The sequence below is a fragment of the Epinephelus moara genome, chromosome 12, assembly GCF_006386435.1.
Source record: "Epinephelus moara isolate mb chromosome 12, YSFRI_EMoa_1.0, whole genome shotgun sequence".
NCBI lineage: Eukaryota > Metazoa > Chordata > Actinopteri > Perciformes > Serranidae > Epinephelus > Epinephelus moara.
This window is the reverse complement of record NC_065517.1, coordinates 11046772-11074401: the sequence shown is the minus strand read 5'-3', so window position 1 is coordinate 11074401 and position 27630 is coordinate 11046772. Positions and strand designations below refer to the sequence as shown.

Below are 27630 nucleotides of genomic sequence, written 5' to 3'. Positions count from 1 at the left end.
TCCCTTGAGGTGTGTATTACTTTAAATGATGTGCTCTTTAGAGGTGTGTGTAATGACAATGAACAGCCACACGGGGACGCTCTAACCCTGTAGATAGCATCTCAGGCTCGGTGCAGGTGCAGTGATGATTGAAGGAAGAACGATGGTATTTAAAGTTTGCCGGTAGTTAACGTTTTTAAACAAGCGTAAATAAATCGCAAAGTACAATATAAGATGAATAAAATAAGAATACTTTGTTGTGGTGGATTCGGCGCAGAAAGCCAAACGAGGACGACTCCAGTGTAATAAAACGCCACTTACCGGTTGGAAAGCTCCTCATTCCCGCTGTCCACCATCACCGGATTGATGGAGGCAGACTTCAGATAATGACAGGCGACTCAATGAGCAAAGGTTAAATTGCTTACAGGTCATGGCTTCTATGTGCATTTAAGGCATGCCGAATTGAAAAGTATCTCCTAATTATATGTAAATATGCGCACATTGGACTCTGTCTGGAATATTCCCTTCGTAGCTGTCAAATAAACTTTAAATTGTCCGAGTTTTAAATGGAGTTCGTCTGGCGTGAGGGACAGCCGCCTTACAGGCCCAGAGGGGAGCTCCACGCCAGAGGCAAGCACCAACTGAGAGGTAAGCTAACTAGAGATAAAGCTAGCAACCTTTAATTTTAGCCACTAGCTTAATGTTATTTATGGTTTGCACATACAGAGGGTTTTGCTAAGCCAGCCTGGAAGCCACAGAGGATGAACATGAGCCATGACTGAGGTAGGATGATGTTTGTAGGTTACTGGAATCAAACTGTCCTCCATGAAATGGTGCAAGGTGAATTCAGGGACTTGATATCCTAGCCCAAACTTCTGGCTTCAGCCTGCTTTTTATTTGACTATGAATCCTCATTTTCCTCTTCCTGATCAGGATCACCACTTTAAGTTTTGGTCATTGATATGTATAGTGATGGTAGCTTGAGGAGGTTGGCACTCTTGTTTTTAGGCTTTTACCTTGCTTTATCATATCTTGAGTTTCAGAAACTCTTTGCAGGAGGAGCAGAGTTTGTCAAGGACAGTGGGTCCCTGAGTTTCCCACTTGTTCTCATTTGCAGATAGAAGTTGAACAGCCTGTACTGCTGAGTTAGTGATCACTTGCTTTGCTTGGGGGGCACTATTACAAAAGGACAGGGGGCCAGGGGCCAGTTACAGCAGCCCAGCACAGATCTGGTGTATGCAGGAGCATTACTAGGATTTGAGAACATTAGGGGCTGAAGGCCGGACCTCCATGAGGGGTTCCGAGCGATCCTCCCCTGTCACTTATTTTTGATAAACAAGCTCTATTTGGATGTTTTTTAAACACTCTGGCACCTTATGTACACGTGAATCAATTTATTTTCATTGTAAATCAGGAAATGGTCGCTCGGCAGGCCACCCAGCAGCCTATCTGGCCTGCAGGCCGCAAGTTGAGTATCTCTTCTATACTGTATTATCATTAATCTCTTATTATGTTCTTAGATTAAACATTAGGTAAACATCATATAAAGCTACGACCCATGACCAAAACATATTGATTAGGAAGGCCTGATTAAAATTACTTGAGTGTCTCAGGTCTGAGATGAAGACAACATCCACTGCGCACTTCCACTTCTACCTACTATCTGAGTTCATAATCTGATTACTTCTAATTTGCATTGTACATTACCAAGTTACATCTGCTGTGTATTGTACCCTTTTGGACATATGCTTGTTTTTAATCATCAGTCTTAATGGATTACTCAACATGAAATGGAGTTCTACCTTTGTCCAATGAAACCTCTCTAAACAAACCTCTGTAAGTAAGCCTCTATCGAAACCTGTTGCCACTGACGATGAGTCATGGTTGCGCTTGAGAGATGAGATGCGTATAATAAGAGGCTGGTACTGATTGCAGCAAGCGTTTGTAATCAGGAGGAAGGTGTTACAATGTAGTCGCATTACTCTGCGACTCTGTGTGCATTTCCTGAGGGCTTGCAGGTCAGACTTCACCTTTGGCTTTGAGTGTACAGATGTGTACATTCATACAATGGACACACTGATGCACTGTGTTTAGGAACAGTCAAATAACTGACCTAGTGATTTTAGCAAGGTGCCTTGTTTTGTGCGGTTTTACTACCAGATGTTGAACTGCAGCATCACTGTGATTGCCCTGGCTGTTATTTTTGTCTTTCAGAATCCAGACATCACATTATTTTCAGGGGCAATTTCATCGTACAGAACACAACTGTGACCGTGAAACCAACTTAGGTGAAATTCCTTAATGTGAGTTTTTGTCACGTTAGCATTTAACATAGCTTAGGTTGGTGTGTGGAATGAAGATTGGCTCCTAAAAAATATTGCGTTTATTCACTTTTTCCTTCACAAAAAAAATCTCCCCACTAAATTACTACATAGCGTTACACAGATCTGTGGGAGAGATGCAATTCCATGCCTGTCCACATCTTGTCTGAACATGACAATGCTCCTGAGCACAAAGCCGGGTCCATGAGGAAACTGTTTTCCTAGTTTGGTGTGGGAGAACCTGACTCAGCTCAACCCATCCAACATCCAATACCTTTTTAGGATAAATGGGAACTGGAAGCAATTTTGGTCCAGAATCTGGTGGAAGGAGAAGAGTGGAGGCTGTTATAGCAACAGATTAAAGCTGCAGTTGGCAACTTTTAAAAATAAGTTTTGTCATATTTGCTACAACTATTCCTGACAATAGAGCACAAGACAGATGACCTGTAAAAAAAAAAAAAAAAAAATCATGTTTCTCTGCCTCCACCTAGTGCTCTAATGGCATTTGCAGGAATCCACCACACCTGAACAAAAGCAACCAATCAGAGCTGAGGAGTCTCTAACACAGCTTCAGTCACTGCTTGTGAACTGTGGTCAGACTGTCAAACCTGGCAACACTGATCAAGATTCTGTTACTGCATTGCCTTTTTATCGCCTCAAATGTTTTCAGAAATATATTTAGGTGTACTGTTTAGCTGTAAAATGAGAACGTTTGTGACCCAGCCACCATTTCGGAAACATTCATTCATTCATCGTAAGTGCTATATCGTAGGCAACTGGACTCGCTTGCGTTTCCTGAAGACGTTTTGCCTCTCATCCAGGATGCTTCTTCAGTTCTAAATGACTGGTACGAAGTTCATTTAGAACTGAAGAAGCTTCTTGGATAGGGGGTGTAACGTCTTCAAGAAACGCAAGCAAGTCCAGTTGCCTACGATATAGCACTTACGATTACCATGACCTGGATGACTGAGAATCTTCACCGACATCATTCATTCATTCATTTTATTATCCCAGCTGACATCTCATTTTACAGCTAAACAGTTCACTAAAATATGCTCCTGAAAGTGTTTGAGGTAAGAAACAGGTAATGCAGTAGCAGAATCTTGATCGATATTTGATCAGTGCTGCCTAGTTTGACTGCAGTTCATGAGCAGTGATTGACAGCTGTGTTAGAGACTCATAGGCTCTGATTGGTTGATTCATTCAAGCACGGTGGATTCCTGCAAATGCCTTTTAGAAGCACTAGGAGGAGGCAAAGGAATATGATTTTTTTCACAGATTATCTGTTTTATGTACTACTGTCTGGATAAAGTGATAGCTTCAGCAAATATGACAAAAATTTTCATAACTGCAGCTTTAATGCTGTTTTAAATCGACATGTCCAGCAATTGCATATTGGTGTAATGTTCACGTGTCCACATATTTTTGGCCATGTAGTGTGTACTATGCCATTATCTGACCCCCATGTGAATTGCAGGATGTCATTAATCCTCAGTTAGTCTTGAAAATGACACTCTACGATGTGTGACACACAAATAATGACAGATGCGGCTCAAATTTTATTCACATTTATTTTTGCTTTTAGTGTGCTCACAGAAAATTAGAACACCTTAAGCAGAGGAGTTTAATAGCATTTTTTTTGTAAGCAAAGTTACATTCCATCTCTAAGTCAAACTGGTCAAAGCTTCTCCAGTATTTACAAAAGGAAAAGAGAGAGAGAGAGAGAGAGAGAGAGAGAGAGAGAGAGAGAGAGAGAGAGAGACAAGATGCTACACAAACATTTGCATCTGATAGAATCCTTAAATTTTTGTCAAAGACCACTGAAAAAGCATCGCCTGCTGTAATCAAAAAACATACCACAGTATATAAACAGTTAACCATTCCACTTATCACAGCTTGGTTTTTTGAGTTCAAAATTGCTTAAGAAGGTCTTCCGGGATGACTCTTTGTGTGTGTATGTGTGTGTTGTTATCTTACAAAAATGAGCGGGTGGAAAAAAGAGCTGCAAACTTCATGTGCTTCTTGAGATCAAGATTTTCATTTTGTACAATAATCACAGTTAAAAACACCCCGCCTATACATACTTACATTTTTATTAAGGTCATAAAACCAACAATAAACAATAAAGCCTATACAACTCGTATCTCTACTGAATCACTGACTGGTACAGCTAATGAGAAGTGAAAAGCTCCTATGAGTTTATATGACTTTCCTAAATACCTAACTCTGGGATTTCTTGTCTTATCGTAACAATGACTTAGTGTTGTAAACCGCATGGTGGATATAGATGTTGGTCTGATAGTTTTTTTAGACTACGCTTTTCGTAATAGTCTGTGGCACATTTCCCAGGCCCCTTCCTGCCCGCCCCCTGCCCTCCCTGAACTCGCCTCCCCCCTTCATTTACAGCCTAACCCCCGTCTCCTTCATACCATGGGCATGTCCATACCATTTTGTTTACATTTTGTATAAAAATTCCAAAAAAAAAAAAAAATTTAATACTGATGAAAAAATATATGGCAAAGTGTGGATGTATTTAATCTGTTGTACATATCGAAGCCACCCACCTCCCTAGCCCGTTGGAATGGAGATGGGTTTTGTGTAAGGGGGGAATGGAAACCAAAAATAAAAAATAAAGAAAAGCTTTAAAATATCCCTGGTTGCAGACAAGTTCTTCAAAGCCAGGACCTGGCGTCACTCCAACATACAAACAGGGAAATGTTCTTTGATTATCTTCTTTTCTCCTTTTTTTTCTTTTCTAATTTCTTTCTCTTTACGAAACTTATTCGGCAGCCTCGGCGGCTGCAGCAGGAGCCTCCGCTGACGCCGCTTCCTGTGAGGCCGGGGCGGCCTCCTCTGTTTTGGGCGCCTCCTCGGCCGGCTTCTCCTCCACCTTTGGCTCCTCTGCCTTTGGCTCCTCTGCGGGCGCAGCCTCCTTGGCCTCCTCAGCAGGTTTCTCCGCTGCTGCTGCTGCCTCCTCTGGCTTGGCCTCTACCTCCTCCTTGGCAGGCTCGGCGGCAGGTGCAGCCTCCCCCTCAGCAGGCTTGGCCTCCTCACCAGCAGCCGCTGCCTCCTCTGTGCCCTCAGCCTTGGCCTCCTCTGTGGATGCTGCTGCCGCAGCCGCCTCCTCGTTCTCCGCTCCCTCTCCTGTCTCCTTTTTGGTCTTCTTGAAAGAAAAGCCGCTGAGCTTGAACGACTTCTTGAAGGAGAACCTCTTCTTCTTCTTTTTCGGGGTTTCGTTGCTGGTGGAAGGCGTGGCGCCCTCCTCCGGCTTCGCCGCCGCCGCCTCTCCCTCAGCAGGAGCAGGAGCAGGAGATGCCGCTTCTACCTTCTCCCCATCTGCAGCTTCCTTCTCAGCAGGGGCAGCCTCGGCCTTGTCAGCCTCCTCCTTGGGGCTCTCCTCGGCTGTGGCGCTGCCGTTGGCCTGCACCTCCTCTTTGCCATTCTCAGCCGCAGCAGGAGAGGCATCCCCGTTCACTTTGACATGGCCGTTTTCCTAAAAAGAGAAACAGTGACTGTTAATGCCATGAACAGAGCTGGCATGGTTTCAGGACTGAATCCGGACAGTGCCACTGGTGGACACTGGGGGCAGCAGACACCATCAATCCAGCAGTGACAAAAGCACACTCTCACTTAAGCCTGGACTCACTGTCTACTTTCACGCTTTCACAGACTTTACTCGGCCACAATCAAACACAAAATATCAGTTATGCACTAAACTCAAACTGCAACATGTTTCCTCATCTGTTCACTCTGGATTTCATTCATATCTCGAGCGAGAGTGAACGCAGTGCCTCAACTGTATCGCAAGGGGTCGGTGCCTGCTCGCTCCAACAGCGGAGCGCCAAAGCAAAGCAGCTGCTCATTAAAACAGCAGATGCTCATTAGTCCAGCAGATCCAGGGATTAATTCCTAAAAATATATAAAATCTACACCAGGTTCTGAATTGTATGTTTTCTCAAAATCCCAACTCTAAAAAGCAGCTAGAGAGAACAGCACCAAGCCTCCCTCTCTGTCTCCCCGGGGCGCACCACTGGCTCCGAGCCTCTGTCTCTCCCCTCCTGTGTGATAGCAGGCTGCCATCTCCACTTTCTAGTCAAGCATCTGTAACAAAAGGAGTGGTGCTCCGAGCGCACACAGCCTTTCTGGATGTGTGCTGCATCCTGTCTTATTCAGCAATTTCCAAATCAAGAGGCGACTTCATTCAAAGCCAAAGCTGTTGCTTATTGCCCTGACATTATTTTTGGAGGACATTTATCAACCAGCCAGTCAACACATGATTCGAATGGTACAATTTAGAGTCATCCTATCAACAAAAGATCCAACTAATTTGGCGTACTCCTCAAAATTAAACGCTTATTTCGCAAAATTTCCTCTGTATCAATATTGCGCGCCGTTTTCTATGAAAAAAGGGAAATGATGAATGATCAACTGTTGCTCATAAAATGTAATCTATTCAGAATTAAAAACAAGGCTTTCCATTTAGTTTAAACTCCCACCGCGGGTCTCCATTCAGTCTATCCACAATTACGCACGGATTGCGCCCTCAGAGCGCAGCACCCATCCTGAGCGAGCAGCCTCTCCGCGGATGGGTTCGAAGAGGAGGATGATAAAATATCATTTACCTGTCCATTGGTCTTGGTGGGTGAAGCAGCAGCCTCCCCGGGCTTTTCAGCCGCAGTTTCAGCCTTTCCAGCTGTCTTGGACAATTGCGCTCCCATGCTTTTCGCTCCAACAAAGAAACTCAACCGATCCCCCCCAAAAAAGGAAAAAAAAAAAACGAACAAAGACCCACAAGCCTCTTTGTTGAAACGCAAAGCTCCTCTGCTGTCTCCCTCTCTGTGCACAAAGAAAAAGTTGACAGGGAAAATGTAGAGCAAAGTCCAGTCAGTGTGGAGGGTTTTTCAAAAACGCAGGAAAAAGCTGAGGGCTGAGGAGAAGTAATAAAATCCCAGATCGGTGGCCGTGTCGCTGTAGACAGGCTGCAAAATGGAGAAATTTCCCTTGTTGCTAATAAGATGCGGAGTCCAACGCCCAAGTGAAGAGATGAATGGGCGCTCCGAGCGATGACGGCACCGCACTCAGATTCAGCCAATCACAGGCTCCGCTCAGAGCGTGGGCGGGGTTTGGGAAAGGGAGTGAACAATAGATTGTAGCGCTGCGTTCAGGGTACGTAGGAATAATACAACTTTTGTTTGTTTTGTTTTTTGTTTTAAAAAGTCAACATTTATTAAACACTGGGATGATACTTTACCAAACCACGTGTTAATTGCTTTACTTTAAAAACCAGCCATAATGATCAAATATGGAAGTTTTAAAACACAGAAAAGATTTATTTCCCTTCTTTTTGCACTTTTAAGTTTTGCTATCACAGTTAACTCAAGATCCACTCACTGTAGGCTACTAGGTTTCTGGAGCCATACTTCAAAAATAATAATATCAGCAATTAACAACAAATATTTGGTAGTATTGTAATGTCAAAGAAAATTCAGACAAAACCTTTGAAAACTTTCAGTGGACAATGGCACACATTTAGTTTATGTAATGTAGGAAATATTTAGGTGGTCCGTTTTGGAGCAGGTTCAAATTTTTGCTCCTGATTCCACAATTAAGGACTGTGAGATGCAGCTTAATCAGATGCAAAATGCAGTGGACCCAATCAGACCCACCGTATGATTTAGGATGATCAGAGCTGATATCGAGCTTAAACCAGAGCCAGTATGTGACCCTATCCAATCCAAATTGGACGGAATATTCACTGTTGTGGACCTGACCTGATTTTTAAAATGTATTTATTTTTACCAAAATTTCAACAGATTTGCACATTTGTTTATTATACTGTAAAACGTCAATTAATAGCCCAGGCCATTATTTGCTTAAATCACTGAAATCAACAGGCCTGTATTTGAGACAGGCCTTTAATTCCTTTCACACAAAACCGTTGCTCAGCAAAGGTGGGAAATACAATCAAATTGTTTATTTAAACCAGTATCAGTATTACTTGTTTAAAAATTAGGCTTCAGATGATATATCAATTATGAATCCTTCACTTGATCTGGCTCCGATAGAAAGAGAGTGAGTTACGGCACTCCAGGATACTCACAATGTTCACAACTTGGATTCATTTTTATGAAAAACCCTTTGAATTCTCGATCTAAGGACCCTTACGGACTGAAGTAATATGAATAACTTACAGGGTAAATAAGGAATGGACACAAAATTTGAGGCAGCCAACAGCCCGCCTTTATATATCTGAACATCTATTCAAAAGAAATTTACTGCTTGGCAACCAGACCAGGCGTCTAATTGAGTGAGGCATTTATTGGTCAAAATTTGTAGCCACACTGGGCTAGTAAAGGGCACTAGGTGTCCATCCATCCATCCGTATATCACTGTGTTTTTACTGCTCCCGTAGAATACCTTAAAAATGTGCTGCTCACAGTAAGAGAAAATGAAAAGGTGAAAGACATCCGGGGCACTGTACAAAAACAAGAAGATGATGCAATTTGCACAAACTGTATTCCCTAATATTTGTTAGTAATAGGTAAAATACATTAGGGGGGCAGTGAGTTCATATTTTGCAGGTTATCAATCTGTGCTGTGATAATAAGGCAAAAAGTTGTTCACATGATCACATTAAGGCTCAGGAACACAATAACCCGTGAGATGAAATCATTAATTCTGTGGTTTGAAATCATAAATCAGCAGTGCACTGAATAAGTCTGAAGTCATTTTGCATTTAAAAAGTCGTCATGATCCTTATTCCTGTCAGATCTTGTATATACGATTTTTTGTGTGTGCCTTGAATGCAGCACTGAAGACTGTAGCATCAACTTGTTGTGGTCTCAGATTTTCTGCTTCATACACCAAATATTTAAATGATAAGCCGTACTTAAAGATGTTACAATACATTTGAATGCTATCTAAGGGTTAAACAGAATAAACTTTATAATCACCCAGTTACAGGATCACCTGGATTAACTGATGATGACATCATCACTTGTTGTTACCATTTACCTGGGCATGTTTTCCATCATGGACATGTTAGTGACTTGGTAGTTTGACTAGCCACAGTGAGTTAAGCTACCATCTGCCTCCACTTTTCCAAGAACAACTTATGTGATCATTAAAACTTAAACGCAGTGAGAGAAGAAACAGCACTGAAAACAGTTAAAATTTCTGTAGAAAGAAAAGAAAAGATCACAACCATTTTATCAACTCATCACTTCAACACACACACTTCCTGTATGTGTGTGTTTGTGTTCAGGTAGTAGAGGGGTTGGGGGGTGGGAGCGTACCCAGTGCAGTCGTGTTGACGACCATGTGATGTGCCCCATGGGGAAGGTTGTGTGTTCAAACAGGTCCCTCAGCCCACATTTGCAATGCAAATCCATCACAGAGGCAGAGTCAACTGTCCTCTGCAGCACAGAGACAAACAGCCGTAACACAGCGAGCACAGCACAGACTGAGGTGGGCTTCCTGGAGGAGGTTCAGTCTGTTGGCTGCTGTTAAATGTTATCAGGTACAATGCAAAGCAGCAGTGCTGGGCTGCGCTCAGCTTGGATGCAAACTGCAATACTTGATTCAGTTTTTGCTAATGAGCTGTGTCTACATCTACAATCGTTAATATAATCCAGTACAGTACAGTTCAAACTGGGGTTCAATTAAGGTTGAGGAAAGTACAAAAAAACTTTACTCAAGATAAACTTACTTGCTTTTTTGGGGGCCTTCAACCACTAATCACAGTCCTTTAACTGAAGAAACTCCATCTATTGATTTGCTCTCTGATGCAGAGAACTCAGTTAGACAGTAAGTGGACCTTGAGTTTGTTTTTTTATTGTTCAAACTACTGTTTCCAAGGTCGAGAATGAACTTTAATGTGCATTACCATGGATTAAACTTAATATCTGTCCTCTAGCATCTCATAAAATGACTGATGGTATGAAAATGAATAAAAATTTTGATCAGCAGACATGCCAAAAAGCCAGTCGTTTATGATTCTCAAATGTGACTATTTGCTGGATTTCTTAGGGGTTTTCTCCGTAAAACTAAAGAGAATATCTTTGGCTTTTGGACTGTTAGTCAAACAATACAAACAACTGGAAACATCACGAGGGCTCTGGGAAATTGTGATGGGTATTTTCACTATTTTCTGACAGTTAACAGACAATAAATCAAATACACAACTTGTTGTGTTTTGGAAAACCCCACAAAAAAAACCCTTAGCTAGCTGGTCATAAAGACTTTCAAACTGTCTTTCTGTGGAAATGTATGTTAATAACATTTACAGCAAAGGGGATGCCCCAGGACTTCCCTTGGATACCCAGGGAAGAGATGCGAGGTTAATTCTGGAAACCACCCTCATGGAGGATTCCCCATGACCATGACTGTATCTGCCACAAAGTATTAAATTTAGTTGTGCACCCTTGATACTTTCTTTTCCTTTTATATGCTACATTATTTTTTCCCTTGTTTTTCTCACAAAACCTAACCTGATGTTAACTAACATATTGCCTCATCTCAGTCTTCATCAGTGGAAGGAGTATGTTCAAGGGAGTTTGAGCTCAGGTGTCTGGAGGGGCTGTGGTTAACTGTTTGGTTTATAAAATGTCAGAAAATAGGTAAATCTGTCCATCACAGTTCCCAAGAGCTCAAAGTGACATGAAACCTAAAGATATTCAATTGTTTATTACATCAGACACAGAAATAAGGCAAATTGCCACAATTAAACCAACAAACATTTGGCATTTTTACTTGGGAAAACTAACTTTAACACTAAGGCCAACTAACCTGGTTAGTAACCTTGATGTAGTAACCTAATTAGTCCCTCCAGGATTTTGCAGGCTGTTTTTTGATTGTTGTGACCTGAAATGTCTGATTTCATGGTTTTCTAAAACAAATTGCACGTTGCAATGTTTATAGGAATTTCTTTTTGCAATGAAATTGCAGGGACAGGTAAAAATTGTAAAAAAAAAAAAAAAATAGTTGTGATTCTGTCTCATTCAATGTTTCCTACAGAAAATGATGGGGGTGGGGGGCAGCAATCTGCGGCAATCAGTTGCTAATGCTGTTCATTGCAGCAATGAGAGGCTCACCTCTCATTCTCTCTGCCCAGTTAGCATGAGCTAACACAGCACAACATTATCTCGTCACTACTCATCATATTTTGCCACTTGGGCAGAAGCCCTGCAGTGGTTAACGTCCAACACCAAGCCGTTAATGTCACAATGGCAGCAAAATGGATCGCCTGTCGTTAAACCTGTAAATAACCTGTTGGGTAACGTTAGCTGTGTGATGCTAACAGTTAGCCCAGTCACTGTGTGTCTGTGACTCCAGGCACAGAGTTTCGGTCCTGCAGCAGCAGTCTCATGTTAAACAAAGAGAGGGGGGCTGAGCAAATCAATACACTGCGTGCAGCTCTCCAATTAAATGAGATTTTATACCTTTTAAATAGTCACATTTGTGACTGTTGTTTTTTATCACAGTGTTCTCAGTAAGAACTTATTCCATATTACCATCATCAGATGAAAACATTTTGATGGCCAGAGCTTCTACTTTCAGCTCTGAGAGGGCAGAAAGCTGTTGGTGTGTTTGGTGACTTGTTTGGAGGTTTTGCTCTCAGTGATCTTCATGAATCTGCATAGGACTGTTGTGATTTGGAGTTTTGGAGCAGTTACACACACTTGCTGCACCATTGAGGCGGTGCAGTTTTCAGAGAGAATGTGTAGATATTAATTTATTGTTGTGCTAATTGCAGGATATTCAGTTTGAGATGTAAAGAAGCTTTGCTGCCATCGAGCTGCTCTGCAGGCTCTGTGATGATGAGACACCTGGCTGTCATTGTACAGTGACGATGGTGAAATGGCAAGCACTAATTAGTGAGATGAAGACAGACGATAATTCCGCTGCAGACTTTTCACTCCTCTCTCTTTGACTGATATCATGGGTCACTTGTAGTTTACACGACTCTTCATTTTATGCTACTTTTTACAGTATGGTTGGGCAGTGTGAAGATATATAGTGTATAAGCAGTATTTGTTCATCAATGTAATAAAGGACCTTAATTTGTCAGGTATTGTATTCACCTGCGCAAACAAAGAACGTTTTTTTTTTTTTTTATCCGTACACTTTATCCTGCTATTTCTCAATCAGCTTTTGGGCCTCTGCCTCGGCGATAACCACGGCTGGAAGCATAATGTTTTTCAGGTTGTCCGTCTCATTGTCAAGAACACAAAATCTTAAGAACGCTGAGAGGGAATTTCTTCAAATTTGGCAATAATGTCCCCATAGAATCAATGATGAACTGATTAGAATTTGGTGGTCAAAGGTCAATGTCACTGTGACCTTGCATCCGTCTTATTCTTGTGAACACGATATCTCAAGAACACCATGAAAGAATTTCCTCAAATTTTGCACAAATGTCAACTTTGACTCAAGAGTAAACTGATTAGAATTTGCTATCCAAAAGCCAAAGGTCAAGGTCACTGTGACCTCAAGAATTCAAAGGACAATTTTGACAGAATTTCACACAAATGCCTCATATGATATAATGATAAAAGGTCAAAGGTCACCTTCACTGTGACATCATAATGTTCTGCAAGAACATTTTCCTGGCCATTACTTAACGTCATATCTCAGGAACAGAAGGGAAGACTTTTGGTCAGATACTGAATTGGTGACACTAATCTTGGGTGTTGACCTTGAAACTGTGCTGATTGTATAGATCGTCTGTGCTGCCGGGAGGAAGACGTGTGTGAAACATCTGTGTTTTCACAGACATGGATGTAAACTTTTCCTGCAATTGGACTGGTTTGCAGAGGCATACAACCGCGAGGTGGTAATTCTAGTTTTTAGTAAAAAATAATTTGGACATTTATTTGATGACAGCAATAACTGTTTACTTTGCAGATTAAGATTTAAACACATGAAATGTGTTAAGCTTATGAATTATGTCACATTCCTACTGATTAAATGACTAACTTAGTCTATAAAATAGTTAAAATGCCTCCTGTCCCCAGCAGCTACAGTATTAAATGTTGCCTGAATAATAACACAGCTTTAATAATAATCCTACGATATAATATACAGTAAATAACAAGTGCTGTTTTTCTGCATCACAAGTACTTTTACTACTGACACCTTAAGTAACTGTGATACCAGTGCTATGTTGACAAAACGCTCTTTATTAGTTTGCCAGCTGACACCAGTTTAGTAAACACACACCTCTGTGTGATGGGTTGGTTGGAGTTACCGAGGTGGAGTGCTGCATGAGACTGTCACATGACTCCTCACAGGAGGAAGCACAAGCACCCTCTAACCAAAACCAACCACTGTGACTTACACACTGTGCATTCAGAGTCAGATGTCTTTTGCTTTTGAGCTCTTAATTTGAGAGATATAAACATGTTTTTGGACAAAATCCTCTCATGAATTTCACAAGAGTAGCCAAACTTATCCCATATTAAATGTTGTCCGTCCATGAGCAGTCCAGTTCTTGGCAGTTTTGGTTGGTAACAAAAAAAGTAGTGAGAGTTAGTGACCAGCCCGAGGCACAACCTATATTTTATTTTTAGCGTTATATATACATATATGAAGGCCATGGACATACTGCATATCATAGGGAATTGAGATCAGTAGCGACAATAAGGTGAAGCGACACCCTGGGTGATGCACTAGGTGTGACATATTGTGAGATATTTACTATTTGGGCGGATAACTGTCAGCCAATCATGCAATTTCAGAAATGACTGCAGCACAAAGAAGGCTTATTATAATTGAACTTGAGGCAGTCTGTTGTGCAGTCAGTGTGCCTTGGCCTTTTTTTTTTAAATCACGTAGCCATGTCAGTAAAGACACTGAAATGTTTGTACTTGAACAAAGCACTGTCCCTTCAATTTGTTGGACAGTTAGGATGTATTTGCCACTGCTGTGATGCAGTTGTCTTGATTTTGTCTAAGGGGGGACCCCCATTGTCAAACCCATTTTCCAGAATAAATGTTGACAATATACGCTTCTGCAAACAATGATATGTGGTTTGCAGAAACATACGCCACCAGTATTTTTATATACGTTAAAGTTTTCAGTTTTATGTTGTGACAAGGCTGTGAGTAACAAAACATTAGGTATAGGCACAATAACCTCTTGGTTGGGGTCAGGAAAACATCATGTTTTGCTTTTAAATACCCGGTTTGGCCACTGCAAACATGGCTGGAAATGTCCCAAAAAAATACATGCTATTGTTGATCCCTTTTGTTGGTCTGGAACAGTAGTCTGCTGCCAACCGCTGATTGGCAGCCATCTTGCCTTGGTGTCGCACCATGCAACGTCCCCTCCTGATGTGGTTTGCAGAAACGTAGAATGCCAACGTTTCTTCCTGTTGAAGCGGACTGCATTGTCAAACTCTGGCCTGTCTACTTTGTGATAGTAAAGACTTGTGAAAGTATTTTGTCCAAATTGTAATTACTTAATTTTTAGTTATTTTTCTGAATGTGCAATAGCTACCAGTAGGCATTGAAGAGATATCTAGTGCATTAGGAATCATTGCACATTAGAAAGCTAGGCAAACTAGCTCTGCTAATTGGCTCCCCTCTTTCTACTACCAGTTTAACAATGTTGGAACGACTCATTGTGCTGTCAAGGAACAGTGGGATAAAAGGACCACTCGTTAATAGCTAATGTGAACTGGACTTGTTAGTAGACAATACAGTATGACACTCTGTAGTCAGTGGTGCACAGTGGAAGTCGACAACACTTTGTCTTGAAATGCTAATTCTCAGTTTTCACTCAACTGCCAGCATGGGAAATGCTTGAGACATGGACGTTCGTAAAAGACTTGTATCCTCTTTATATGCATATTAAAATGAGGGGAATTAAAATTACAGTTTGATTGTTTACTTGGAGGTGGACCTCACTTTTTACAGACAGCTGCCGTGTAAATTGGCATAGACGTTTCTTCAGCTCTCAAACATCATCAGTAAAAGTCAAGCTCCTCAGAATGACAGAGCAAAGGCGTCTTGTTGAGTTGTCAAACAGGGAGTAATGCATTGTAGAGGAGGGACACATTTTTCAATGAGCAGTGTCCTCAGTGTACCTGAATGCCCAGCAGTTAGGTTGTGTTCACAGCAAGCTGCCCGGCTGTGATCAAACACTTGATTCTCACAAGAGGGTGGCTGACGAGCTGTGTTTACAGGATGTTAAAGTTTTACACACAGCTTGGATTGAGGGCAGTTTGGTGGACATGTCTTCTTTGGTGATTGTTGTCTCTCTAGGAAAAGTCTCCCAAGGAAATCACGAGTCAGCTAGGAGACACAGAAGGACTTGCCGATGCCCTGTATGTTCAGAACACAAAGTAACTACTAAGGATAAACAAAAAAAAGCCTATTTGTGCTACTCCGACCACAAACACCACCGTCTCCGTGCCATGTAAATGATATATTGACCAAACTCAACTAACACATGATATGTTGACAAAACTCAGCTTGTTTGATGAGACACAGGCCCGAGGGTGTGTTCTCCTGGGAAATCTGATATAACTGATATCATCAAATTGAAGGGTATAGGAGGAGACCCAGGTGACACCAGTGCTGACTCCTTGTTATAAAGACAAGAAAAGAGGTTGTGTGCTCCTCTGTTTTGTCACTAATAGCAGCACGTTTTTAATCCAAGCAGCCAATCCCCAAATTTTCTTTCAGGATTTTTTTCCTGAGGCAAAATCTCCCTGGTGCTTATCTACATTTGTTGCCTTGTTCCTCATATTATGGCTCAGCTGTCACACCTGGCATATCGGCCCCATTTAAAATAAGGATTTAAGGTTTGCCTGATAGAGGAATAGAAACTGAACAGGCAAGCTACAGCTACAAAACATGTTTAGATACTACTAGTATCTAGATACCACCACTTATAGTAGTTTAGTTGCATTGACCATCATTTCTATTGGTTATAATGACATTGTTCTCTCAAAGTAATTGCAGTGAACATTGTTGATTTTGTACATTTCTGCAAACCATGGATACATTTCAATTGCGAGTTGTTATGCAGTGAATACACAGATACAATGAAACTTTATGTTTCAACAACACTGTGGTGAAGGTCTGGTTAGATTTAGGCACACTTGGTTATGGTTATGAAAAGAACATTTTCATTATCATCATTTTGGCTTAAAATACCTGGTTTGGAGGACATAATCCTGGCAGGAAATACAGTGCTACAGAAATCCTTTCTGTAGCACTATCCCTAACTATGGGTGACTAAAAAATGGAAACACACTGACAGGTTTCTACAAAACACCCGGTTTTTGAACGTAAAAAGATGATGGAAAAACATACACAGGTTGCCACAAAACACCCATGTTTAAAGCCTAAAACGCCATGATATCACACTAAAGGGTTGCTACAAAACACTCACATTCGGAGGCTAAAAAGCCAATGGAAAAATACAGACAAGTTGCTACAAAACAACCATGTTTGGAGCATAAATAGCCACTGGAAACACACTGACAGGTTGCTACAAATCACCCACTTTTGGAGCTTAAAACGATGATGGAAAAACATACACAGGTTGCCACAGAACACCCATGTTTAAAGCCTAAAAAGCCAATGATAACACACCAAAGGGTTGCCACACGTTTGGAGCCCAAAAAGCTGGTGGAAACTGTAATGACTTACTAAAACACAACCAGTTTTGTTGTTTGTTGGTCTCAAACAGTGGTCTGCAGCTTGGCAGGCTTCTCACCTAGCTGACACGCCATCCACCTTCCCCTCCATCTCCCAATGGCAAAGTCAGCTTAGATATTAATGTAACTTTGATGAGATTTGTGTAAAACATACAGATGTATTCGTGGTTTGCAGAAACGTACAATGCCAGCATTTTCCTCTGGCAGCTATTTTATTCATCATAACCATTTCTCACTGTGGATCAGTGTAAATGTTCTATTATTATTCTGATTAAAGATATTTTGTGTCCTGCAAAACATAGCTGCAAAGTAGTTGGACATAAACATAATGTTTAGGCGACAAGGCTGCAAGAAGAAGAGGTGTAATTTTGTCACTTTCCTAAAAACATGTTAGAAAAAGTTTAATTTTCCCTTTCTACCTTGGAGCTTTTACTCCATTTATTTTTACAACCCCAAAGCCTCGCTTGATACACTCTTTCTTGCTGAGGAATGCTAGAGTTCATTTGCCCAGGGTCAGTGTTGTCTGAGTGAGCAGAGACAGGGGAGAGAGTTGGAGGCTCTGAGTGATGGAGCGCTGTGAATGGCATTGCACAAAACACCAGGGAGGAGCCCACTGACCTGTCTGAATGGAACAAGGACAGGAGGAGAAAAGAGGCTCTTTAAAACTCAATCTGGCCAACCGTAAATGTTTGTCCACAGCTTTTCTGCTGCCATTACAGGAATGCTATTAGCAGGGCCTATTGTGCCTTGTGGGAATAGCCTGACTCAACCTGGCAGCTAAGACTGGAGATTTGTCTTCGTGCTTCCTATACAAAAGGTATAGGAACCGAACACTCGGGCCCACACAAAAGCTGCGGAAACGTGATCGTCTTTTTCAGAAGGCTGAGTTTTGTGTGAGAGGGAGAGGTAGGTGCTTCCGCTGGCTTGTATAATTGCAGGTCTCCACTCCCCACTGTGGATCTGGCCCCAGTTCCTGCTCCCGTCGCTTTGTTTCTTCCTCGGCTCAGGTCCCCCGCCCTGGCTGGAAGCATTGAGGGAATATCTCCTTCTGTTTTGGGTGTGCCTCTGTACCCACACAGATGGCGATTCAGGCACCCCGCATGTCAAACGCCACGCTGGACTTATCGCTAGCGGTGACTTCACTGGCAGTGACTTCATGCTCCACACGGCGGGCTTTTATTTGCATATACCACATGTTTGAACAAAACAGGGGCTGTTTAGCCGAGGGGGGAGAATCTGATAAGAAACGGGAGAGCTTGTCTTCCTGCTCTCCCTCTCTGCTGGTGCCGTTCACTCATGAACAACCAGTTAAGCAGCCTCTGAACACCGGGCCAAACCATCTAGCTCTCCCCACATCTGTCAGTGAAAGCAACCACATCACTGTTCAAAGTCAATCAATTGAGATTGTTTATTTCTCACATTCAGAACTGTTTCACCACCTAAATCATTAGTTCAAGACTCAAAAAGGCAACGACATACATTTGGACTGTATATGATTTGGGTGTGACAACTGATGGGACCAAGTTGGACTGATCAAGTTCACGTGTAATTTTCCTCAATAAAAAAAAACAAACCAGTGTTCTATAAATGATCAATACAATTAAACCACCCATACGCGAGGAGAGAGGGACATAAATGCACCTTAGGGCTAGTACACATGCTGGTTTTTCTGCCATTTTTTTGTGCCCTCAGATCCAATGTTTCCAGTGTAACCGCAAGAAATGTCCGCTCAAAAGTGAGAGCAACGCCATCATGGCACCCAATCGTTCCCAAGCATCTGTTTTTTTAGGATGCGACAGGTGCGCCTTGAGATAAACAAAGTTCAACTTCTGGAATGCAGCAACGCAGACCTCATGTCATGTGATGTGGAACAACCAATCACAGCCACTAGATAGATATTTTACTCCTCCTTCGTAAATATCCTTTTATAATAATAATAAATATGGAGACGAAGTTGATCATTTCAGTGGTGGGCTACTCAGATTTTTACATCTGTCCCACAGACAACATTTAAGGCCTAATACACGCTTGAAAAATGATGCCTAGAAGAAGATCAGCTCCGAATTCTGAACACTGGATCTCTGGTTAGTAGGCTATGAAACAGTGCTAGTTATGGTCACTCAGCAACTTCTGACAAAACCTGCCACTGCGCCCTTGAAAGTTGGCACAAAGAAGACACAAGAGTAGCACGCAGCACCCAACCAGATATTTTCCAGGTGGTTAAAGAAGTGGCATGTGTCCCGGTCCTTAGTTACTGCCTGGCATTAAACAGAAGAAGTAGCCGTAGAAGTAGAAGAAGACAAAGGAAAGACCAGCTACTAAGCTAATGTGTAGGGTAATGTTATGATGTAACAACGACGACAAACATGCTCACAAAGTTTTTTACACTATGGTTATTTTGACCATAGATAACAGCGCTGGACTACCCCATGATTGAATTAGCCGCATAGCCGTAGCTACAGTAGCTGTATGGGTACTTGACTCAACTTACTCTAACGGTAAGTTAACAAGCCAGTGTAACTAATGTGATTTGCGGCTGTTTCATTGGAATGAAATGACATAATTGAATAAACATGACTAAACGGAACATGTATAACACTTTGATACATTAACTCCTCTGTTAACATTATTTCTGCCCAAGTCAAGTCAGATCAGGCAGTAATAGTGGTTGTTTAACGATGAATGGTTGCACGCTAACATCACTTCAGGACGTCTTTACAGTCTGTCTTTTGTCTTTGTTTTGGTTGAGAAATGGCAGGATAAACATACTGTGCAGCTAAAATTTGGACAGAAAATACTGACCACAGTTGAAATTTCTCTTTTGTCTGTTTTTTAACATCAGCTAAAACACAAAGAAAGTGTACAAGCTAGTTACCAGAATCAAGATCTCTTCTTTGATTCATTGTTTTATGTATTGACATTATTTTGACTGTAACTGTGGTGAAGCTACCTTAGATTTGTTGAATATTCTGCTGTTAGGCAAGAGTTTGTCATGCTCTGACAATAAAGAATAGTTTAAATCAAATTTACCATCTGATTTCTTCAACTTTCACTCAGAAACTAAAACCAGCCTTTAAACTTGAACAAATAATGATTTTACATTTATCGAGATAATTTTTGATACTGACTGACATTTTGGGCCAAATCGTCCAGCCCTAGTAAAATCATATAACGTAAAGGCTCTTATCTCAGTTCCTCAGATCCAGTTGCTGCCAGTCGTTCTCATAAAGTCATTAAACATTACATTGAAACAAATCCTCAGGAAACAAAGTTGAACGCTAAATACAAAAATAAGACTCATTGTAATAAACCCCAAATTTCCTTTAATAAGCAGTTTCATCATACTAAGGCATGACCCAAGCCAACTGTCTCTACATGTGTTCGTGGGAGCAACCACATCCGTAGGAGACACTACATCCATTTACTACAGATATATCTCTTAAATCCACTCTGTGTGTGAATGTGTGTGTTGGAGCTTGTATACCAGTGACTGTCACCTGGAAGTAATAGTCGTCCTGCATTCCAACACGGTTGTTAAATGTTTCTCATTAGTGAAAGGAAAAGTCCCTTACATTCAGAGTGGGCATGGCTGCATTCCTTCAGCCCATCCTCAGACTGAACTCCTACTCCATTTTCATCACAGTGCTCAGCCTCCTCGACCTCTGTCTAACAGTGTTATCATCCAATTACCAGGTCACAGAGTGTGTGAATGTGATCTGTAAAAATTTGTGCATTGTCATTCAGTGATTGAGGGTGTTACGGTTTGGAAGAGGGGATTAATAGCAGGCCTTCAGTTAGACAGAGTGAACCCGAGGCTGATCTGAAAGATGCAGAATAGTGTTTTGATAATTTTGCTTGATGATTCATCGTTCCCCTTTTTAAGGATTTGATTTAAAGCAGGCCTGCTGGCGGACACAGAGAGTGAATGGCGGCGTGTGTCTGTTCTGTTAGGTTGCGGGGGGGTCAGACTGTTGTTTGTGCATGTTGATAAGACTTTTGTCTGTGCAGATTGCTGCCTCAGCACAGGCTGCAGCCACAGGGATGCCACTGGCTGACAGATGCAGCAGAAGCAGCATGTGTCTCGCAGAGTGGATGTTTAGTCTGCCAGCGCACCACATGCCGAGCTCATACACTGCGAAAATAAAATCCACAACAAGCCCGTCAGTCCTGTGTTCTGTCAGAATCTTCTTCTTTAATTGAAGCAAAGAGAAATCTGTCGGTTCTGCTCAGTTTGTTGTAAAAAGGCAAATTATCGGAGCATGAAAATTAAACTGTCATGCTAAACTTTATGTGGAGAAGTTATCACACACCTCTCACTATGATGCTGCTTTCAGTGTGAACGAAGGACATCTTGGTTTAATGAATGATCAGTTTTGTTGCTGACTCATTAGATGGGATGTTGATGATGTTTTAGTTCAGAAGAACCTTCATGTCATCAGTAGAGATGAACTCATACTCTATCAGCTGATGTGTTTTTAAGGGTCAGTTTTTGGTGTCATATATTATTAATATTTGGCAATTTAAGGATTAGCTGTTTGTGACCTTTTTTCTGTGTCCTATGTCTGTCTTTTTACTCCAACTGTAAAATAGACCACAGGTTTCTAGGATTGGGTATCATGTCCAAAATTAGCATACCAGTACCAATGATATAGATGCCAACACAGTAGTTAATTTGATACCATTTTTTGTACTTCATTCCATACCCATCATGTGAATGGAAGAATTCAGGTGCATAAAATGCCGCTAGACGACACAGTTGTGTTGTATTGCCATATGTTTTGGTGGTATCTCGGCACGCTAAACTGCCATCTCCATCAAACACTCTGCGCTTGAATTCACCACACCACAGACTGTGGTGAGTTGTATTGTTAAGCCAATCTCACGTCATTCATTCGAAGAATACTGGCTAGCAAAACCACAACCACCAAGTAGTTTTTTTTTCTAAATCTGGGTGCAAAAAAAGATGGGATGCAGGTAGGCCTATTGTTTGACTGGAGAAGTTTCAGTACTACTTGGTATTGGTTTATTTCAGTTGATACCTTAAAAGTATTGAGTACCATCCAGCCCTAGAAGTTGCTTAATGTTTTAAACTCTGAAAGATACACCAGCACCATTGGGTCAGGCTGTTCTCATTCACTGTTAGTACATATACCTACAAAAAGTAAATTCATATATGACCTACATAATCATGAACCAGGATGCTGTAATCACATGACCTACACACTACAAGCTGTCCTCTGTCACATGATGGGAGCAAAGGAGGAAGTCAGGTCAAGTAATATTAAGAGTGAGAAAGACAAACACAGGACTTTAACTCAGGAGACCGGGGTTTGTATCCCACGTGACACCAAAAGTCAGTGTTGAGATTTTAAGGTCTGTACGTACGTATGTCACATCACATCACATCATATCACATTACGTTCTTAACGTAATGAGACGATGCAAAGCCCAGCCATGATTCTTTTCCCAAACCTAACCTAACTGGTAGGGGTGCTAGCTCATAAGACATCATATGAACTGTGTGCATTTGTTTTGAAAGATATCATACAGATTGTTTCAAGAGGATACACTGAGTGGGTCCATCTCTACAAACTCATCTTGTTTGGTCAAGTATTATTTAAATTCACTAAACTTTGTTCTTTATTTGAGTAAAAATCCTAAGTTTTGCAGAAAGATGTTGGGCTGAATTAGGGCACAAGAGGCTTCAAGATGAAGAATATGCAGCGTGATTGGCTATGAAAAAAATGTAGTTTTGGTTTGACAAATCGTCAGAACTCTAGTGTCATTTACCAGCTTTTCCAGGTCACAAGTGCCTCTTGTGGCCTTCAGAGGATGAAGACAGCTCAGTTGTCAACACAATAACAAGTTTCAAACTCTTGAAAAACTGATAGTGTTCCATCTGTTGAGGAAGACTGTGAGATGCAGCTGAAAGTTCAGGGACAACTAGTATATGTATTTTTTTTTGTCAAACTGTTTCTAAGGTCGACAATGAAAACCCATGACTCAGAACCACGCGGTGTTATTATCATATATCTGTTATAAAATGTAAGAACTAGAGCTGAAACAACAACAAAAGTATGATTGAAAAAAATCAGCAAAACAAATCATCAACTGTCAGTTTCACAGGATGTGAAATCTTGATCGTAAACCCTTGATTTGATATGCGGTCCTTGAGTTCTCAACATGCTCATCAAGCTTCACACAGCCTTCCCTCCTCAATGGTCTGGACAGTGTTTACATGTGTGCAGCAGCTCCTTTGATCACCCTTTCGGCCAGTTGCTCCCAATTAATGACAAACGTGTGGTGAGAATCTCTGACCCCTGGCTTCGGTAAACAGGACTGCTGCTGTGTGTGCTTCATCTGATCAGCAGCATTTAAAGCAGGAATTTCAAGGGCAACAGGAACTAGTCCAAGATCCCAAATGTGAAGCCCCCTAAGCCTCGGTCATTTCAACTACAAGGCGTTCCTACTGCATCAGACCATCAATTAGAGCAGTTATGAGATGCTTTAAGGAGCTGCTCCCCTTGGCTCATTTGATTGATTTCTAAATATGTCACATCCATCACTGCTGACGGTCACATTAGTCTTACTAATGTATTGCATTTGTCTTCAAGTGATTTGGACCACATAGGCCTGTGTAGGGGTATCATTTAACGTTAATCCAATATATATTTCAGATTGCTGGTTTTATGTTAATTCCCTGGAGGGTCATTGATTTTCAGGTGTCACCAGCACTTGTTTCCAGTGTGAACAAACAATCATCATTCATTTTCTGTTATTCAGGCGGTCCGGGTTGTGTTGGTAGCAAAGAACACCTTTTTCCATAGACATCCTTCAGCTCCTTCAGGGGTACACCAACCCATTCTCAGGTCAGATGGGTTATATAATTCATCAAGTGCGTTTGAGTCTTCCCAGGGAACTCTTTTTAGTTGGGTGTACCCGCCAGAGGGTGTCCCGAACATCCTAATTAGATGCCCAAACTGCCTGAGTTGGCTCAAGACACTCAAGGTTTTACTTTGGGAAATAGGTTCCATGTGATTCCTAGTGGAGGTGTCCGTCGATCTGGATTGATATATCAATTCAATGATCCAATATTATTGATGCAAAGTGAAAAGATCCAATAAATGTCATCATCTTTATGATACACCTTTTTTTTCCCCATGGAGCGTCCGTGCAAGAACACCTCCTTCCTATGCATTCAGACAGTGCTAGCTGCCTAGTGCCAGGCAGACAATTGCCAGCAGCCAAGAAAAAGGCAATGAGGATATTTACTGATATTGTCTCACATCGATTACAGGCCCCTGAATTGAATTGAATTGAATTGAATTGAATTGAAATCGTATCCTGGCAGACTTTGTGATATCAGCAAATATTGTATCCTTGTCCAAAGAATCAATATAATATTGTATCCTGATGAAACTTGTGATTTACTACCCTAATATCTAGTATCCAAGGCCCAACGTATTAGTAATAATCATCACAGCAGGAAAAGAAACAGTTTTGATACCAAACAGATTGCAAACTGAGAACTTCAAGCTTTTCATGGTTCACATGAGTTGGTACACATCACATTCGTGGAAAAATCTTGATAGGGACACTTTGATTTTCAGTGTGAATGTGATTCAAATCAAACATCAAAATGTACTATTTACTTAGCTGTGTTGTGTTTTGGGGCTTATGGTCTCAGATCCCAATCACTGGTGAGGCTTAGCTATGTGAAACTGGAATGTCTGAGTAAATATGCAGCAGGTTAAGCTAAAGGCACAAATCAGGAATTTTTTGTTGTCTTGAATATTTTAGTAAGTTTAAAATGTTTGCCTATTGACATAGGCATTGTTTGTTATCAGGAAAGGAACTTGAACTAACTCTCAGTACTGACCTGTTCTGTATTTCACCACATGCCTGATTTCAGTGTGGAACAACCATATGTGTATCTTTAGATAGTGTATGGTTTAAGTTTCTGATACATGACTGGACCAGAGATTATCTCTTTGACATTATTGTATTGTGTGCTTTGTAATGGTAAAGGTCACATTTTAAAATTTAGTATCAATGCTGTGTACACCTTATGAGAATATTCACTTTTAATGATAATAAATGAAAATGTGTTTATAAGATTATCATTACTTGGTGTATTAGGATAGTAATTGTTTGTATATAGTTGCACAAAAACAGACGATATGCAAGCAACGCCGTTGATCTCAAGCACACCGATTGGCAGACATAGCTGTCAATCATGACATTGGTGACCCTTTTATAGCACACTAATACTAATACTATACTAATTGATAGACAATTGGAACATATGTCAGCATGATAGGAACTACTCAAAAAGACAGAAACCATGTTGGGGAAAACATCATTTTACAGTACCTGGAGTTTTTAGCTTGGTCCATGTCCTATCCACTAACATCGAGGGGGTGGGGTTTATGACAGCCAGCCACCAGGGGGCGATCGAGATGTTTTGGCTTCACTTCTGGGGAGCTATCATGCCGACCATCTATATTATACAGTCTATATTACTGACTAAAGGCGGGCCTTCCTGCCGTGTTTTTTTATGGAGGCACCCTGCCTCCCCTAAAAGAAGGAGCGCCTCGACTATCACCAAAAGAATTATGACAAAGTAATATAGCGCTTACAACTTCCACTAAACTTAATTTGGGGAAAACTCTGAAGAGGAATATGGTAGTAGGAGCTTTAAGGATTCTTGAAAACAAGAGTCTGATCATTGACAAATGCAGAGAGTGCATTTTATGCAATGTAAGACCTGGAAATACATAAACATAATTTCGCCTTTGTTGAATAGACCCACAGTAAAGATGCAGTCAGGGACCATTGTGAAAGGGGTGTGACACGCAGCAAAAGGGACATTATGTGGTGTACTTCACAACCAATGGGCCCCCATGAAGCATCAGTAATTGAGAGGCTACTTCTAAATTGATAATGATACCACATGAGTATCAAACTATGAGACTGTGCTGGTTAGCACTTAAACTGAAAAGCAATTTGGTTCTGGCTTTGCTTCTTTCGGTCTTTATTTTGTACTATTAATGTGAGGTCCATAATGAGCTTAAAGTTGAAGTGTGAATACATTTTTTAATTTGTTTTTTAGTCATCATCCCGGCACTTTACGTGAAAGTGATGACAAACAGAACACTCTCCTGTCCCTACCATTAAAGCCGGATGAAGGCTGTTGTTATACTCATGCCCCTGCAGCTGTTTACAGTGAAAGCACAGCTGGAGTGAGCAGTGGTCCACTGCTAAGCTTGAATACTCCCTAAATGATCCTTGGAAAGAGTCTCTTTCTTGTTAAAAATTATATGAAGCAATGGTGCATATATTCATAATTGCAGCTGAAAAGTGAATATAATTTCTCCCTCATGGCGAAGAACAGCAAACATTCTATTGATGATGATCTTCATCATGATGTGGAGAGAGGGAACCAGCTGCTTTGTTACTGTCAGTGTGTTGTTGTCTTTGTGTGGACACAGCAATGAGAACAGAAAGCAGATCATCTTTTTTCATGTAAAAGGAAGTGACCCTAGGTTTTCATTTCAACACCATCATCAACATGTCCACTCTGTTAGTTTCGTGTTTCATATCCTCCCACATCGACACAAATATGAAAATCATTTAGGCCATCTGATTATTCCATTTCCAGCTCTGAATGGTGTAGAAAAGGAAGTAACAAGTTTACTTATGCCTTGATAGACAGAGACATAGTTTTCAGTGTTCTTCGCATTAAATATGGTCACTTTAATTTTATAATTGTTAAGAATTTGTATTAGTGTTATCATCTTACATTAGCAGTCTTAATTCTAGTGAGGGATACCGCCTCTGCTGTAAAATTGTGCCAGGTTGGCAACCATGGTTTTTGCCTTCTCCAGCTCAGTATTTGAGAAATGTCATATCCTGGAAGATTTCAATGTCCTGGACAAATGGAAGATATTATCTGTGTTTGTTTATCTTAAAAACAACTGATAGTCAGGCTATATAAAGATCAGCATCATCACGGCAAGGAGATTTATACTTTTAAATGAAAAGTAGCCTACTTTTGCGTATATATTCCAAATAAAACAAGTCTCATCAATACACTTAAACGTGTAATAACATTATTTTAGAAATAAATATGCTAGCCTATGTTTGCTGTGGCAACACATAAACTCAAATAATTTCCTTTAGCTTTAGGCCAACATATCTGCGGTATCATCTCAGGTAAAATAAAAGTAAAATCTGTGTTTGCAAACAAAAATACACATGCAGGCCTTTCTGGCTCATAACAGGTAAGTTCATGAAGCCAATTTGATGCTCCACACTATCATGACAGCACTGCTTGAGTGTTCTATGTAATCTTAACAAATGGATGAGTTGATTGTGAGTTGATGAAAGAAAAACGTGCCTATTAATATGTATAATACAAAATGTTGACAGTGAGGATGTCCATGTCAAAGATGGTTGTGAGATGTAGGCGTAATTAAAATATATATTTGATTAGTGTTCACACTGCACGTTGCTGATAGTTAAGTTATTTTATTCAATTCACCCATCAATCTGCAGTTGTTGCATTTCAATAGGCAGAGTGCTCAGAGTATGCTCTGGTGCTCTGAGAGTGTGGTGCTCTGAATAACCAAATGGTAAATTCCAACAGTGCTCCAAATTTAC

The 27630-nt window shown here is 41.0% G+C and overlaps 1 protein-coding gene across 1 annotated transcript; it reads right to left on the bottom strand.

The window, feature by feature from the left end:
- Nucleotides 1-3836: 3836 nt before the first annotated feature.
- Nucleotides 3837-7339, bottom strand: marcksa (myristoylated alanine-rich protein kinase C substrate a). Its single transcript, XM_050057728.1, has 2 exons — nt 6923-7339; nt 3837-5793 (listed from the first exon to the last, which is right to left on the bottom strand). The coding sequence occupies exons 1-2, from the start codon at nt 7016-7018 to the stop codon at nt 5080-5082; spliced, it is 810 nt and encodes a 269-aa protein (XP_049913685.1). The 5' UTR covers nt 7019-7339; the 3' UTR covers nt 3837-5079.
- Nucleotides 7340-27630: the final 20291 nt, after the last annotated feature.